The following is a 12,742-nucleotide window of genomic DNA, read 5'->3' on the forward strand; positions in this document are numbered from 1 at the left end:
AAATATGTATTATCTAGTTGTCCTGCAATAGATTGTTTGTAAGTGTTTTTAGCTTTTTGTTCTGCACTTTAAGGTGTCTGTGAAGGGTTAATTTTTCCCTGGTCTTGTGTTTGAGACACGCCCTGTTCTGCTATATAGACTTACCTGTTCCGGTGATATCACACAAGGGGCCTGACGAAGCGCTAAGGCGCGATACAGTGCTGTCGCCCGCTGTGATGTGAGAATACCCCCTGCTTGTGTCTTCCATCTACCTGCCCTCCCGCCGATGTCCTGATGTATCCTGTCTTCTGTGAGTCTCAATAAAAGTTGCATCTGTGTCTGCATATTGGAGGTGAGTGCTCCGTTTCTTTGTTCTTTGGAGAAGATGTAATTTAAAAATCTGTTTAACTTTCTGGCACCAGTTCATATGAAAAAAATTGATTGTGACGTCACGACTCCGTCCCTGTGTGATGTCACACCCGCCCCCTCAATGCAAGTCTATGGGAGGGGGCGTGACAGCTGTCACGCCCCCTCCCATAGACTTGCATTGAGGGGGTGGGTGACGTCACGATCTTCCATTCTTGTGGTCGAGATGGTATTAGCCTGAGGACCTCCAGCGGTTCTGGAAGCCGTTACAGGTGGGTGCCGCATGGTAGAATGCGTGATGAGACACCGCCGCGGACGTCCATTGGATTAGCAGGCATGTGATATCACGTCCTCAATCCTGCATGCATAGGAGAGCTGGGACTTGAGCTCAGTTATACCGACAGCGGTGCGGAAGAGAGTTTATTTTTTATTTTTTTTTACATATCCTGTCCCTGACTAGATTTTTAAAGGAAAGTTTTGGCCGGACAACCCCTTTAAACTTTTTGTAAATATTTCTTCTTCTGCTACACGAAGACACATAATGAAAGTCTTCTAACACACAGTACTATAGTCTTTACAAGTGTCTCCTTTTACACTGATATCATTCGATTATAAGCCCCTTCCCAAAGATCTAATTATGGCAATGTCACTTGATATTCCTCTCCATCGGAGTCTTCTCGTCCCGTTCCATTCACTTATTAGATTATACCACCATGTAATTGCACTGAGATATTTTCTGGCTGAGAAGTGGTTAATTTTACTCTCTTGTCCCAGACGATCACAAATCCTTCTCGATGAGGAAATCTCATTAGGGAATTCCATGTGCGGGAAGTTAATAAAGAGGGAACTCTGTTCTGCTTCATGAATGGCTCGCATGCACTATTCATGGACCCACCTCCATCTCTAGAGGCCTGGGGATGCTGTATGATGTAACTTGCCTCCCTGCAGCTTCCATTCACATCTATTAGGCAGACAGCCAGAACTCCCCCTTCTATTTAGATGAAGTCATCCTGTTCCTATATTTTTATGGATACTACGCTGTCTGCTCTACACCAGCCCCAGGGTCACACTCCTTCTTCTGATGTGAAGCCGCATGGATTTCTCAGCACCTTCCCCCATCAGCTCTTCACATTCTATGCATGAGTTGTCTCTTTCCCTGATTATCCAGGAAGCAGCATCAGCACCATGATCTCTCGGATCTGTCAGTATTCCCACGACCAGTGATAAACATTGGATACAAATCCCCGGGAAGCCTATCGGTTTTAATGCTATCCTTGCCTTATGCAAGACACAATCTCCCTGCAATCTGTGCTCTGGTGGCAGCCAGACGGAGGAGATAAACGGCGCTGTATTTTCCACAACTGATGCTGAGTAGATTGGATAATGCAGAGAGAAGCAGCATGTTTTTCAATGCTGAGCTCACCTTAAGCACTGGAAAGGTCATTGGCATACAGATGCTAAATGCATTGCAGCAGATTCCATAGTATTCTGTTGTACTGAACTATGTCCCTTTGGGGAATCGATTGCAGAACATAGAACTTGGGACTCACACCTGACTTGGCGGACGAGCCCAGTTATACCCAAGGGCTACAGTATGAGAACAAATCCTGATATTTGCATAACTTTGGCCAAAAAGAACCTCCAAGTGGTTTGTTTGGAGGACCTAGAATGAAAACGTTCCCTTTCTTCTATAATCCATTGCAGCATTGACAAGAAGGAATTTACAATCCTGGGAGAACCCTAAGGAACCGACAAGCTTCACGATGGCTAATGAACCAGTTATACTTAATGTATATGATATGGTAAGTTCTGCATGCTGCTCGTGCCTTTGAAGTGTTAAATATTTCACCTCTTTAGCATTGGTGGGAATATGAAATGCTGCAGCTCCTTCTTGGACAGCACCACCTTGCTTGCTTGGTTTCCCGCTGTCTCAGAAGCCCTGAATTTTACTGCTCGTCTGCGATTTACATGCAAGTCCATTTATTGTAGTTATTTGTAGTTTTCCAGTTGGTGGTCAGGGTGAATTTTCTCTAGTTTGTAAATCATGGCATTGGCTTCTTACAGATGTTCTGTGGGAGACAGAAACTGCAATGACTGACTGTGATCTATGGAAGTAGAACCCTATGGCATTGACCAGTCTTCCAGCCATAAATCTATGGCAGCTACAAACTTCAGGCATTTCCACCAACATTAGTTTTGATTATATATATATATATATATATATATATATATATATATATATGTATGTGTGTGTGTGTTAAATTACATATATAAAATAATGCCTTAAGCCAACAGTTATATCTTCCAATCCCCTCTGTGCATGAAGGCTTAGGTTGGTCATGCATGTGTTCTATATGGGGAAAGTGGTGTAAGCTGCTGCTAAGCATCTCTGATGGTGGCCTACCTCCTTTCAGAAAAAAAACAGACCAGGTTTGTTGAAATCCAACCGTCTGATCCTTTGCTTGCCGATATCCGCCATCATGTAAAAGTTGGGATTTCTACAACCCAGTGGGTTTCGCCAACATTATTCTAATGTGTATATGGCCAACTTAAAGGGGTAACTCCGCTGCTCAGCGTTTGGAACGCTGGAGCCGGCGCTGGGAGCTCGTGACACCAAAACCCCACTCCCTCATGACATCACGCCCAGCCCCCTCAATGCAAGTCTAAGGGAGGGGGCGTTCACGCCCCCTCCCATAGACTTGCATTGAGGGGGCTGGGCGTGATGTCATGAGGGAGCGAGGCTATGGCGTCACGAGCTCCCGGCGCCGGCTCCAGCGTTCACATCAGTTTGTTCCAAATGCTGAGCAGTGGAGTACCCCTTTAAGCAACATTTTATATGCCAGGATAGGTTGGTTGATTCTTTGAGATCAAATGTGGCATTTGTGTGTGTGTATGTGTGTGTATATGTGTGAGTGTGCGGAAACCAGAAACCAGAAAGTTAAAAAATTGAATAAGGTATCTGTGTCTATTACACTCTAAAGATATATTGTGCAAATAGACTACCAATCAGATGATTGCAAGACTCATGTATTCAAACAGTCTAATTTTGGGAAAATTGCTGCCATTTTTGAGTTTTTTGAGCCTATATAAGTGGGTTAAATTAAGTAATGGAAAGGCTCATTGGTGTTGCTAATGCCAAATCCTATACAGAAATGTTTGTGATTGATACTGAGGCGGCTGCCAACTGTACATTAAGAATTGGATGTCCCCGGTCATCAATTACAGTCTAATTAGCAGTAAATACACTGGGGCTCACCTGTCAAAGTCCAGATGGTGGAAACTGCCTTATTAGGAAGAACATGAAAGAAGAGAACAAAACTGGGGGCCACCCTCCACTTATACAAAATGTACATGTCCTCATTGCAAACTGCTTTTTGTTTGCATTAAAGGGGTACTCTGGTGGGAATTTTTTTTTTTTTTTTTTTAATATCAACTGGTGCCAGAAAGTTTAACAGATTTGTAAACTACTTCTATAAAAAAAATTCTTAATCCTTCCAGTACTTATTAGCTGCTGAATACTACAGAGGAAATTGTGAAGTTCTTTTTGGAACACAGAGCTCTCTGCTGACATCATGAGCACAGTGCTCTCTGCTGACATCTCTGTTCATTTTAGGAAATGTCCAGAGCAGAATAGGTTTTCTATGGGGATTTTCTCCTACTCTGGACAGTTCTTAAAATGGACAGAGATGTCAGCAGAGAGCACTGTGGTCATGATGTCAGCAGAGAGCTCTGTGTTCCAAAAAGAAAAGAATTTCCTCTGTAGTATTCAGCAGCTAATAAGTTCTGGAAGGATTAAGATTTTTTAATAGAAGTAATTTACAATTTTTTTTTAACTTTCTGGCACCAGTTGATTTAAAAAAAAAAGTTTTCCAGAGTACCCCTTTAAATTTTCTCAAACTTTTGCTACTTTTACGCATTTGGGCGGAGATTTAAAAAAATTAAAATAAAAAAATCTGCCCAGAGGAAAAGTTGCTGAGTTGCCCATAGCAACCAATTACATTGTCACATTACTTTTTTGACTTTTGAAAAGACCTCTGATAAATAAAAGAAGTGATCTGATTGGTTGCTATTGGCAACTTTTCCTCTGGGCAGGTTTTGATAAATCCCCCCCATGTTCTTTTAACAAAGGTAGTACGGTTGAAGTCAAAGAGCTTTGACTTTTGCAGTGGTATTACCCTCCTCGTGGTAAATAATAACGTCTGTAAGTGGCCTTAGATAGGACTGATTGTTCATATATTGAAAGCCATTTTGTAGTATATCAATTCTGTGTAAATAAGACAAATCCTCTCACTTCTTAAGGCCCATGTAATGTGTATGGGGACATCTTGACTCTATCAGATCATGTCAGGGAAAGAATGGTCTGGTATGTTGATTTTAACCTGCCCAATCCCTTTATTCTTGAGAAAAAACACAGCCAGAAGATGTTTATTACCCTCTCTTCTTACCAAATGGAGGGATTAGAAGGGTTGGCAGCAAGTGTTCGCCAGTTTTAGGTTTCCATAGTCATAGTCCAGTTTTAGGTTTTTTCATTTTTTTTTTTTACATGTTTTTATTGGTTTTGTTTTAAAATAACACAATTAACAAACCAACATCCACAAAGGGTTGAAATTAATAAAGCAGATACACTGGATTCAGGTAACAGATAAATAGCTTGAGATCCAGAATGCACCAGATACGTATGGATAGAATAAGACGTAGAGGCATCCCTACATCGAGTCCAGAGGATGAGCGTGTGCCCAGTTCAGGTACCAGCAGTGGAAGAACTAATAGGAACCTGAAAGTGCTCGCTACAACCCTGAATAGAAAACAACACAACAAACATTACTTTCTTCGAGAATTTGAGTTTGAGCTTTCTTGTACTGAGCCAAGAAGATTTTCTTTTGTATGACCGGTTTGTCCCCCATAATTCTTGGTACCACACCATCCACTGAAAACTTTCTTTAATAAGCTTACGTATTGGGATCTGTAAAATATTCATGAAATTCTCCCACACCATGATAAATTAGCCAACTCTTTGCTCTTTTTTCAAAGAGGCCTTTACTAAATTAATTCTCATTACATAAGACAACTTCTCCCAAAATAACGTGAATTGAGATGGGGTTGGAAGGAGCCATGTCTGCACCCCTGATCACATTTAAACATAAAGGGATTAACATCCCCAATAATGGAACACAGAACGTCCATGAGGGTAAATGAGGGCAGAGAGTCATTAGTAAAGGACTTTGTTCCAAAATTTATCAATCACAGAACAGTCTGGTATAAGTCAACCTAAGATGCACCACACTTATAGGAAGTCTGGCGAAAATAGATTCACCTCTTAAATATTCGACAATGACAATGGTGTCATCCCTGGTGAAGTGCTACAGCCAGAAGTCAGGTTTTTAAGAAGAAGGGAATCCCTGCCTGGAGACTTGCATGTCTACAGATGCACCTTGTATCCTTCACCGCCTTTGATGGTACCAACAGCCAGCAGCTCCCAGACTCCGGACCTTTTGTAAGAAGCGTTGATCAGTGTGTTGCCTGTATTGCGTAACACACTAAGGTGAGCAGTCTCATTACTCCACTGTGTAACATCTTATTTACGGTGGATAACTTCACTATATGGCGCCATCTCTGCCCTTCTCTCTTTTTTCTATATCTTTACTATCCACAGGATAGGAGATAAATTTTTGAATGTGGGGAGTCCGGCCACTGGGACTCCAAGTCATCTCCTGCCTGTCGCCCTAGCTCTCTGAGAAGAGTGTGTGCTGCAGACTGCACTCGCTCCATTCGTTCTCTATGAGAGTGTCGTAAAGACCCAAATGCTGTACTATGGCGTCGCCGACACTCCCATACAAATTAATGGAGCATGTGTAAATTTATAGTGTCATCTCCATAAACCTAGCCAAGGGCAGGAAGTGATAAGCGTTTAAAAAGGCACATAAAATCAGAATAGGTGTGGTTTGGGGCAACTCAATAGAACACCCTGACAGGGCAAAAAGGGTTAAAGAATGTTCAAAGGGAATTTGAAGAAATATATAATTAACTCCTTAACGATGCAGGATGTATATTTACGTCCTGCGCCGGCTCCCGCGATATAACATAGGGGTCACGCGGTGACCCCGCGTCATATCGGGTCAGTCCCGGCCAGAATCAATGGCCGGGACCCACGGCTAATATCCAACATCACGGATCGCATTAATGCCCTTAGAAGCGGCGATCAAAGTTGACTGGCGCATCTGAAGTGAGACCGAAAGCATCCCGGCAGCTCCGTTGAGCTGTTCGGGACCGGTGAAATCGCGAACAGCTTGCAGGACACCAGGAGGATCCCTACCTGCGTGTCCAATCGCCGAATGACTGCTCCGTGCCTGAGATCCAGGCAGGAGCAGTTGAGCGGCAATAACACTGATCAATGCCATGTTAATGCATGGCAGTGAACAGTGTAAGAGATCAGGGCTATAACATTGCAAAAAAAGTGTTAATAAATGTGATTTAACCCCTTCCTTAATAAAAGTCAGAATCACCCACCTTTTCCCATAAAAAATGTAAATAAAAATAAATATAAACATATGTGGTATCGCCGCATGCGTAAATGTCCAAATTATAAAAGTATATCGTTAATTAAACCGCCAAAAAATTCACTGCGTAGAAATGGAAGCCCCCAAAAGTTACAAAATTTAGTTCTTTCTTCAATTTTGTCCCACAATGATGGATTTTTTGGTAAAATTACTAATGTCACTGCAAAGTAGAATTGGTGGCTCAAAAAATAAGCCATAATATGGATTTTTAGGTGGAAAATTAAAAGGGTTATGTTTTTTTAAAAGGTAAGGAGGAAAAAACGAAAATGCAAAAACTGTAAAACGCGTCCTTAAGGGTTAAAAAAGAGTCCTTAAGGGGTTAAGGGTAATCTGTCTCCTGGAGTCAGTGAAGGCGTCATAACACCTTTGCAGGTAGGAGATTCATTCTCAGTTATCCATCAAGGAGATCACTTTGGCCAGATAGATCTTAGCCTGTAGGTAAGGAAAACAATGGGGGAGATTTCTCAAAACCTGTGCAGAGGAAGAGTGGTGCAGTTGCCCATAGCAACCAATCAGATTGCTTCTTTCATTTTCCACAGGCCTCTTTAGAGGCCTGTGGAAAATGAATGAAGCAATCTGATTGGTTGCTATGGGCAACTGCACCACTCTTCCTCTGCACAGGTTTTGAGAAATCTCCCCCAATATCTCTATGGGGAATTTCTCTCTGCTGTTCTGACAAAGTCTGTTTTTTGGGTTTAAGAGCTTAGAGATTAAGGTGATGCCCAAGCTTTGCCATTGGTGGAATGCAGGATGGGCTCTCCCATCGTGGAAGAGAGTGTTATCAGTGAGTGTGATGCGAAAACCCTTAGGTGACCCCTAATCTTATACCAGGTTATATTTTCTATTTTACTTGTTTTCTTTTCTCACACACTGTGAAAAAATCCACAAGGAAATTAACCTGCATTGCCGATTTTTTGCTTACTTCACATATTTGTCGCTTACTTTCAACACTGATTTTAACCAGGAAAGCCATAATCTACACTAAATCTAAATATTTTGTTGCAGATTTTCCTGTGGACCCATAGCAAATATCTACTATCAAAGATTTAAAACCCGTTCATTTATTTTAGCCCATAGGAAACAGCAGAGCAGAAAGAAACCACATGGTCCATATGTGGATTGCCACTGAGGATCCAAAAGTAAAATTTTCAGCACATCATCCACCCTGTGGGAACATAATCTGATGTGACTGGACCAGCAAACCATCTTATAACTATGAGGCACTATATTCCAATCTAATCAGCTTCCTTTAACAGCAAATATGTATATAATGCTCCAAATGGAATATATTGCTCTAAAGTGCAACTATGATAATACAGAGGTGATGTATATATTCTTCTAATATCTGCCAACTCACGCTCTCAAAAAGAATAAACTGAATCTCTAGATATGTCCACGCACCCACTTGTCTATGTTACTAATATAAGTAATTGTGGAGAAATAAAAAAAAAAAACAAGGTGGTGCGCACCTGGTGAAGATCGTCAGGTAGGGGTGTAATGAGGATAAAGAAGGGAAGATTCGCCTCTTACCGGATGGTGTTATGCTCAGAGCAAAAACACCTATGTTCACAATGTAAATAGTGGTCAGCCGCACACAGGTCCCGCCGGTATAGAGGATTTAGTACCAGAACTCATTCAAAGGTCGGCAAACAGGGACATCTTTCGGAGCGCTGGACCATCGAGGATATGGAATCAGACTGGCGGTGCGGTTAGTTTATTGTTAAAATATATAGAAAAAAGTTTTATGTATCTCAACAATAAACTACCTGCACCGCCAGTCTGATTCCGTATCCTCGATGGTCCAGCACTCCGAAAGATGTCCCTGTTTGCCGACCTTTGATGTCCTTCCTATTGACGAATATAAGTAGGCCATAGTTGAACAACGTTGGTCTAAGATTGGCCAAGTACTCTTTAACCACTTGCCAACTCCCCATAGACTATAAAGTTCCTGTTGGTCGACAATTAGCACTACATGACTGTTCTGAAATGGCCGTGCAGAGCATTGCAGTGGCATGGAAAGAGCAGAGACCTAGCTGCAGGGGTCAATACCTGAGAAAAAAAAGTGTGGGTACTCACCCAAGATTTCCACTCAGGGGCTCGTGCTGCAGGACTCCTGCTAATGGGAATGGTACTGCTTCCTGCTTTCTGGCCAGGTGATCATGTGATCACTGATGCTAGGTTTCTATAGGAGCAGAAAAATGAAGTGAAAGTAAAAAAAAAAAAAAAATACAAGCAGCCCAAACTACGCCTCTAGCCCGCTACCATTATACACCCCTACATATGTGCTGTTAATAAAAAAAAATACCAAATTTAAAAAACTCTTATTGTCCTTAAATTTTCCCTGATAGCACAAACTTTTTTTTTTAATTAACTAAGATACAAACGATATAAAAAGTCTGCTGTATTACAGAAAAAAATCAGCACAAAGTTTATTTGAATAACCAAACTAGAAGATGCTTTATAGCTTTTATATCTTTATCTACTAAAAATTGGAAAATGTATGTGGTCCAAAATGGGCGTAATGGGCCTGGCTCAAAGTGGTGAAAAAGGCTGAGGTGTGGCACAAATGACAGAATTATATTACAAAGGTATATATATATATATCATTTTGCTAACACTTGGCCTACATGGCTTATTTGACTATCACGCTTTATAATCCCCTCGGCAGTCAGACTGACAGTCGGGGAGGCGGAGCCCGGGGTCCAGTCTGCTCCTGGTCGCATCGCCTCTTTCAGCCTATGTCCCGTAGTTGCTTGACAGGCAGGGCTCGTCTGCTTGCAGCGGCCCTGTGTAGCTCTGCTGCCCGCGCACCCTACCTGTCAATCAACTGTGCGACCTAGGCAGAAAGTGGCGGAGCGACCAGGAGTAGAGCGGACCCTGGGCTCTGCCTCCCCAATTGTCAGTCTGACTGCTGAGGGGATTATAAAGCTTGATTGTGTAAGTATAAACTAGCCTAAGGTGCCACTAAAGGTATGCCTAGAATATGCTTGTGAAGCCCTAGTGCACGGTGTGTGCAGCTTCACAAGCATATTTTTGGTGACCGTTTCGGTTTCAGTCTCTGCACAATGTAGGCTCATGCCCTCAATGGGGAACAGTTTTAATGCATATTCTTTCTTCCAGCTGCTTTCCATTTAGACAATTTCATTGTGCTCAAATAGTTTCCTCGGATTATAAAAAAAAATGGTGTGCATAATGCAAATGTTGAAATATTTCCAAGGGTTTATACAATTATAAAGTCTATGTGAAATAATTTTATAGGATTAGAATGGAATGACTCTTACCCTTAATATTCATGCATACAACTGCATTACAGCTCTATATAACCCCTGAGAGGTAAGAAGCCATAATATAGCACAGATAGACAGGGAAAGGTCCGGCTCTATTGGTGCCCAAGGCAGAGGTTTCAGAATGCGTCTTCTACCTTAATGCTATGTTCACACAGCAGAATTTCCGTGTGGAACTCTGCAAAGAAATTATGCAGCAGCAGAGCCCTAGCGTTGGCTTGTTATGCATTTGAGGGAATGTCCACATAGAGATTCGTGAATATAGCTTCAGCCTCTGAATGTGCAGCATAAAAGCATAAGACCCTGGCCCACTGAACTCTAGTGTTCTAATACAAAGGGTTATTTCAAACTTATAGCAAGCTGATCAGAGGGGGTCTGACCACTAGGACACCCATCCATCACGAGGATAGAGGAAAATTGTTCCCCAAATGAATGGAGTATGGTGTATGTGTGCATCCAGAAGGAATACTATACTGCATTAAAACCAACATATGAAGAAATTTCGGCAATGAGTTTCGGATTCTTAATCATGGCATAAAAGATATATAAAATGTGCAGAGATTTCTAGTTCAACAAGGACGTCACGTGCAAGGGACATCATGCCATAAAACTGGTTCGCTCTCTGGCATGGCATAGAACAAATATGGGTAAACATAGTAAGGACTATATTACACAGTTCCAAAACATTAATATATATACATATATATATATATATATATATATATATATATACTTTGATAAATATAAAAATTATATATATGCAACATGAATATTCAACTACTGAATAAGAATAAATTCCTATATTGCTGTTGTCTAGTGTTAAGAATAAACATCCAGAAAAACTCCTGATTCAAGAGCTTCCGGCTTAAATCTTTACCTCTAATGTGATGGAGGGTATACCAAAGGTAACATTGGTGAGGCAAAGAATAAAGCCGCGGTTCTGGATCGCAACAGGTTAATTATTACATCAGTATTGATGCTCCATATGTTGGTCTTGATGCAATAAAGTATTCCTATTTTTACTGTATGGAGGGTATCCAGAAAGTTACCTTGGTTAGGCAAAGAATAAAGCCAAGGGTCTGGATAGCAACAGGTTAATTGCGTTGACATTGATGCTCCATATGTTGGTTTTGATGCAATAAAGAATTCATGCTTTTACTGCATCTTTCGTACGGGACATCTTTTTTTCTTGGATTTCGTTGGAGACGCTGCTGGCCAAGCGCATGCACAGGCGCAGAGACTGGATGTGGGAGCTGTTGAGCTTGTTGTTTGTCATTAGGTGGAGGTACTGACCTGCCCATTCTACCTCACCACAGAGAAAGGATTAAAGGGGTACTCCGCCCCTAGACATCTTCTTCCCTATCCAAAGGTTAAGGGGATAAGATCTCTGATCGCGGGGGTCCAGCAGCTGAGATAGGGGATGAGATGTCTAGGGGCAGAATACCCCTTTAAGATCTGGGGACTGTGAAGGTCAAGATAGCAAGGATAACTCTCCGTCATGTTCCTGGATCCAACCCATGCATATATGACCGTTGTGTCATGGTGCATTGCCCTGCTGAATGAATCCTTCAGCTGCCATGAAAGGACTAACTTTGCCAGCAACAATGCTTAGATAAGCCTTAGTGTCCAAATGTCCACCAACAGGTATCAGAGGACGTAGGGTGTGCCATGAAAACATTCCCACAACATTTCACTACCGCCCCCAGCCTGAACGGTTGACACCTGAATGGAAGGATTCACGGATTGCATGGTACATGCTCCAAATACTGAGTTTCATATGAGCATGGTGCAACAGAAATCTGGAGTCATCTGACAAGGCGATGTTTTACCAATACTTAGTGATCACATTTTTGTCCTCTTTTGCCCATTGGAGTCTTGCTTTCTGTTTCCCTTTGACAGAAATGTCCTTGGAACTGGTCACTTGCTGTTACAGTCCATGTGCGTTAAGGAATGGGAGTTGTGAGTCTAGACATGTTAGTTTGACAGTAGCCTTGTATTCAGCTGAAGTTTCCTTGACTGTGCACTGCCTGTTCTTCAGAACGATTCCTGATACCCTCCTCTGACTCCTTTTGTTGATGAGCTACGTCCACAGGATCCACTTTTGCTGGATGTTCTTTCAAGAGTCTTAGTAAATTGTTGAAAGTTTTGCACAAAAAAAAACAAGATTGACAGTTTGTGAAATCTTGACCCCATCTTATCTAGCGTTGATGATCAGACCTTGTTCCAATTCACTAAGGGCTCGTATACATCTAACTACTTCTCACACCTTTGTTCTGCTATTTAACAATTGGAGTGTGATTGCTAACACTGGCAAGTGCAGAAAAGACTCAGATTAACAGCAACAGTTCAGAAGTAGTTACTACATACTGACAACCGTACACCACTGGATCGTGTGTTTTCACCCTTAAGAATACAGTGACCCCCTCGACCTACGATGGCCCCAACATATGATAGATTCAACAGGCGATGGCCTCTCAGAGGCCATCGCATGTTGAAGGCAGCATCAACATACAATGCTTTTTTATGTCGGGGCCATCGCATACACGGCTATCCGGC

At 41.9% G+C, this 12,742-nt stretch overlaps 1 protein-coding gene and 1 long non-coding RNA gene across 3 annotated transcripts in view; one reads left to right on the forward strand and one right to left on the reverse strand.

The window, feature by feature from the left end:
• The first annotated feature begins 656 nt into the window (after nt 1-656).
• The window catches only part of LOC130295888 (deubiquitinase DESI2-like), a 107,541-nt gene continuing 95,455 nt past the window's right edge, over nt 657-12,742 (forward strand). The window contains exon 1 of one of the 2 annotated variants that reach the window (XM_056547189.1): nt 657-2,147. In XM_056547189.1, coding sequence (XP_056403164.1) covers nt 2,109-2,147 — 39 coding nt within the window. In that variant the 5' untranslated portion in view covers nt 657-2,108. The remainder of the gene's footprint in view (nt 2,148-12,742) is intronic. The other variant, XM_056547190.1, reaches the window with a different exon arrangement.
• LOC130295892 (uncharacterized) overlaps nt 2,164-12,742 on the reverse strand; it is a 136,365-nt gene continuing 125,786 nt past the window's right edge. Inside the window, exons 4-5 of the long non-coding RNA XR_008849038.1 lie at nt 8,979-9,084; nt 2,164-2,414 (exon numbers count right to left, since the gene is read on the reverse strand). This is a non-coding gene — a long non-coding RNA (uncharacterized LOC130295892). The remainder of the gene's footprint in view (nt 2,415-8,978; nt 9,085-12,742) is intronic.

This window comes from Hyla sarda, chromosome 11, assembly GCF_029499605.1.
Source record: "Hyla sarda isolate aHylSar1 chromosome 11, aHylSar1.hap1, whole genome shotgun sequence".
Lineage (NCBI taxonomy): Eukaryota > Metazoa > Chordata > Amphibia > Anura > Hylidae > Hyla > Hyla sarda.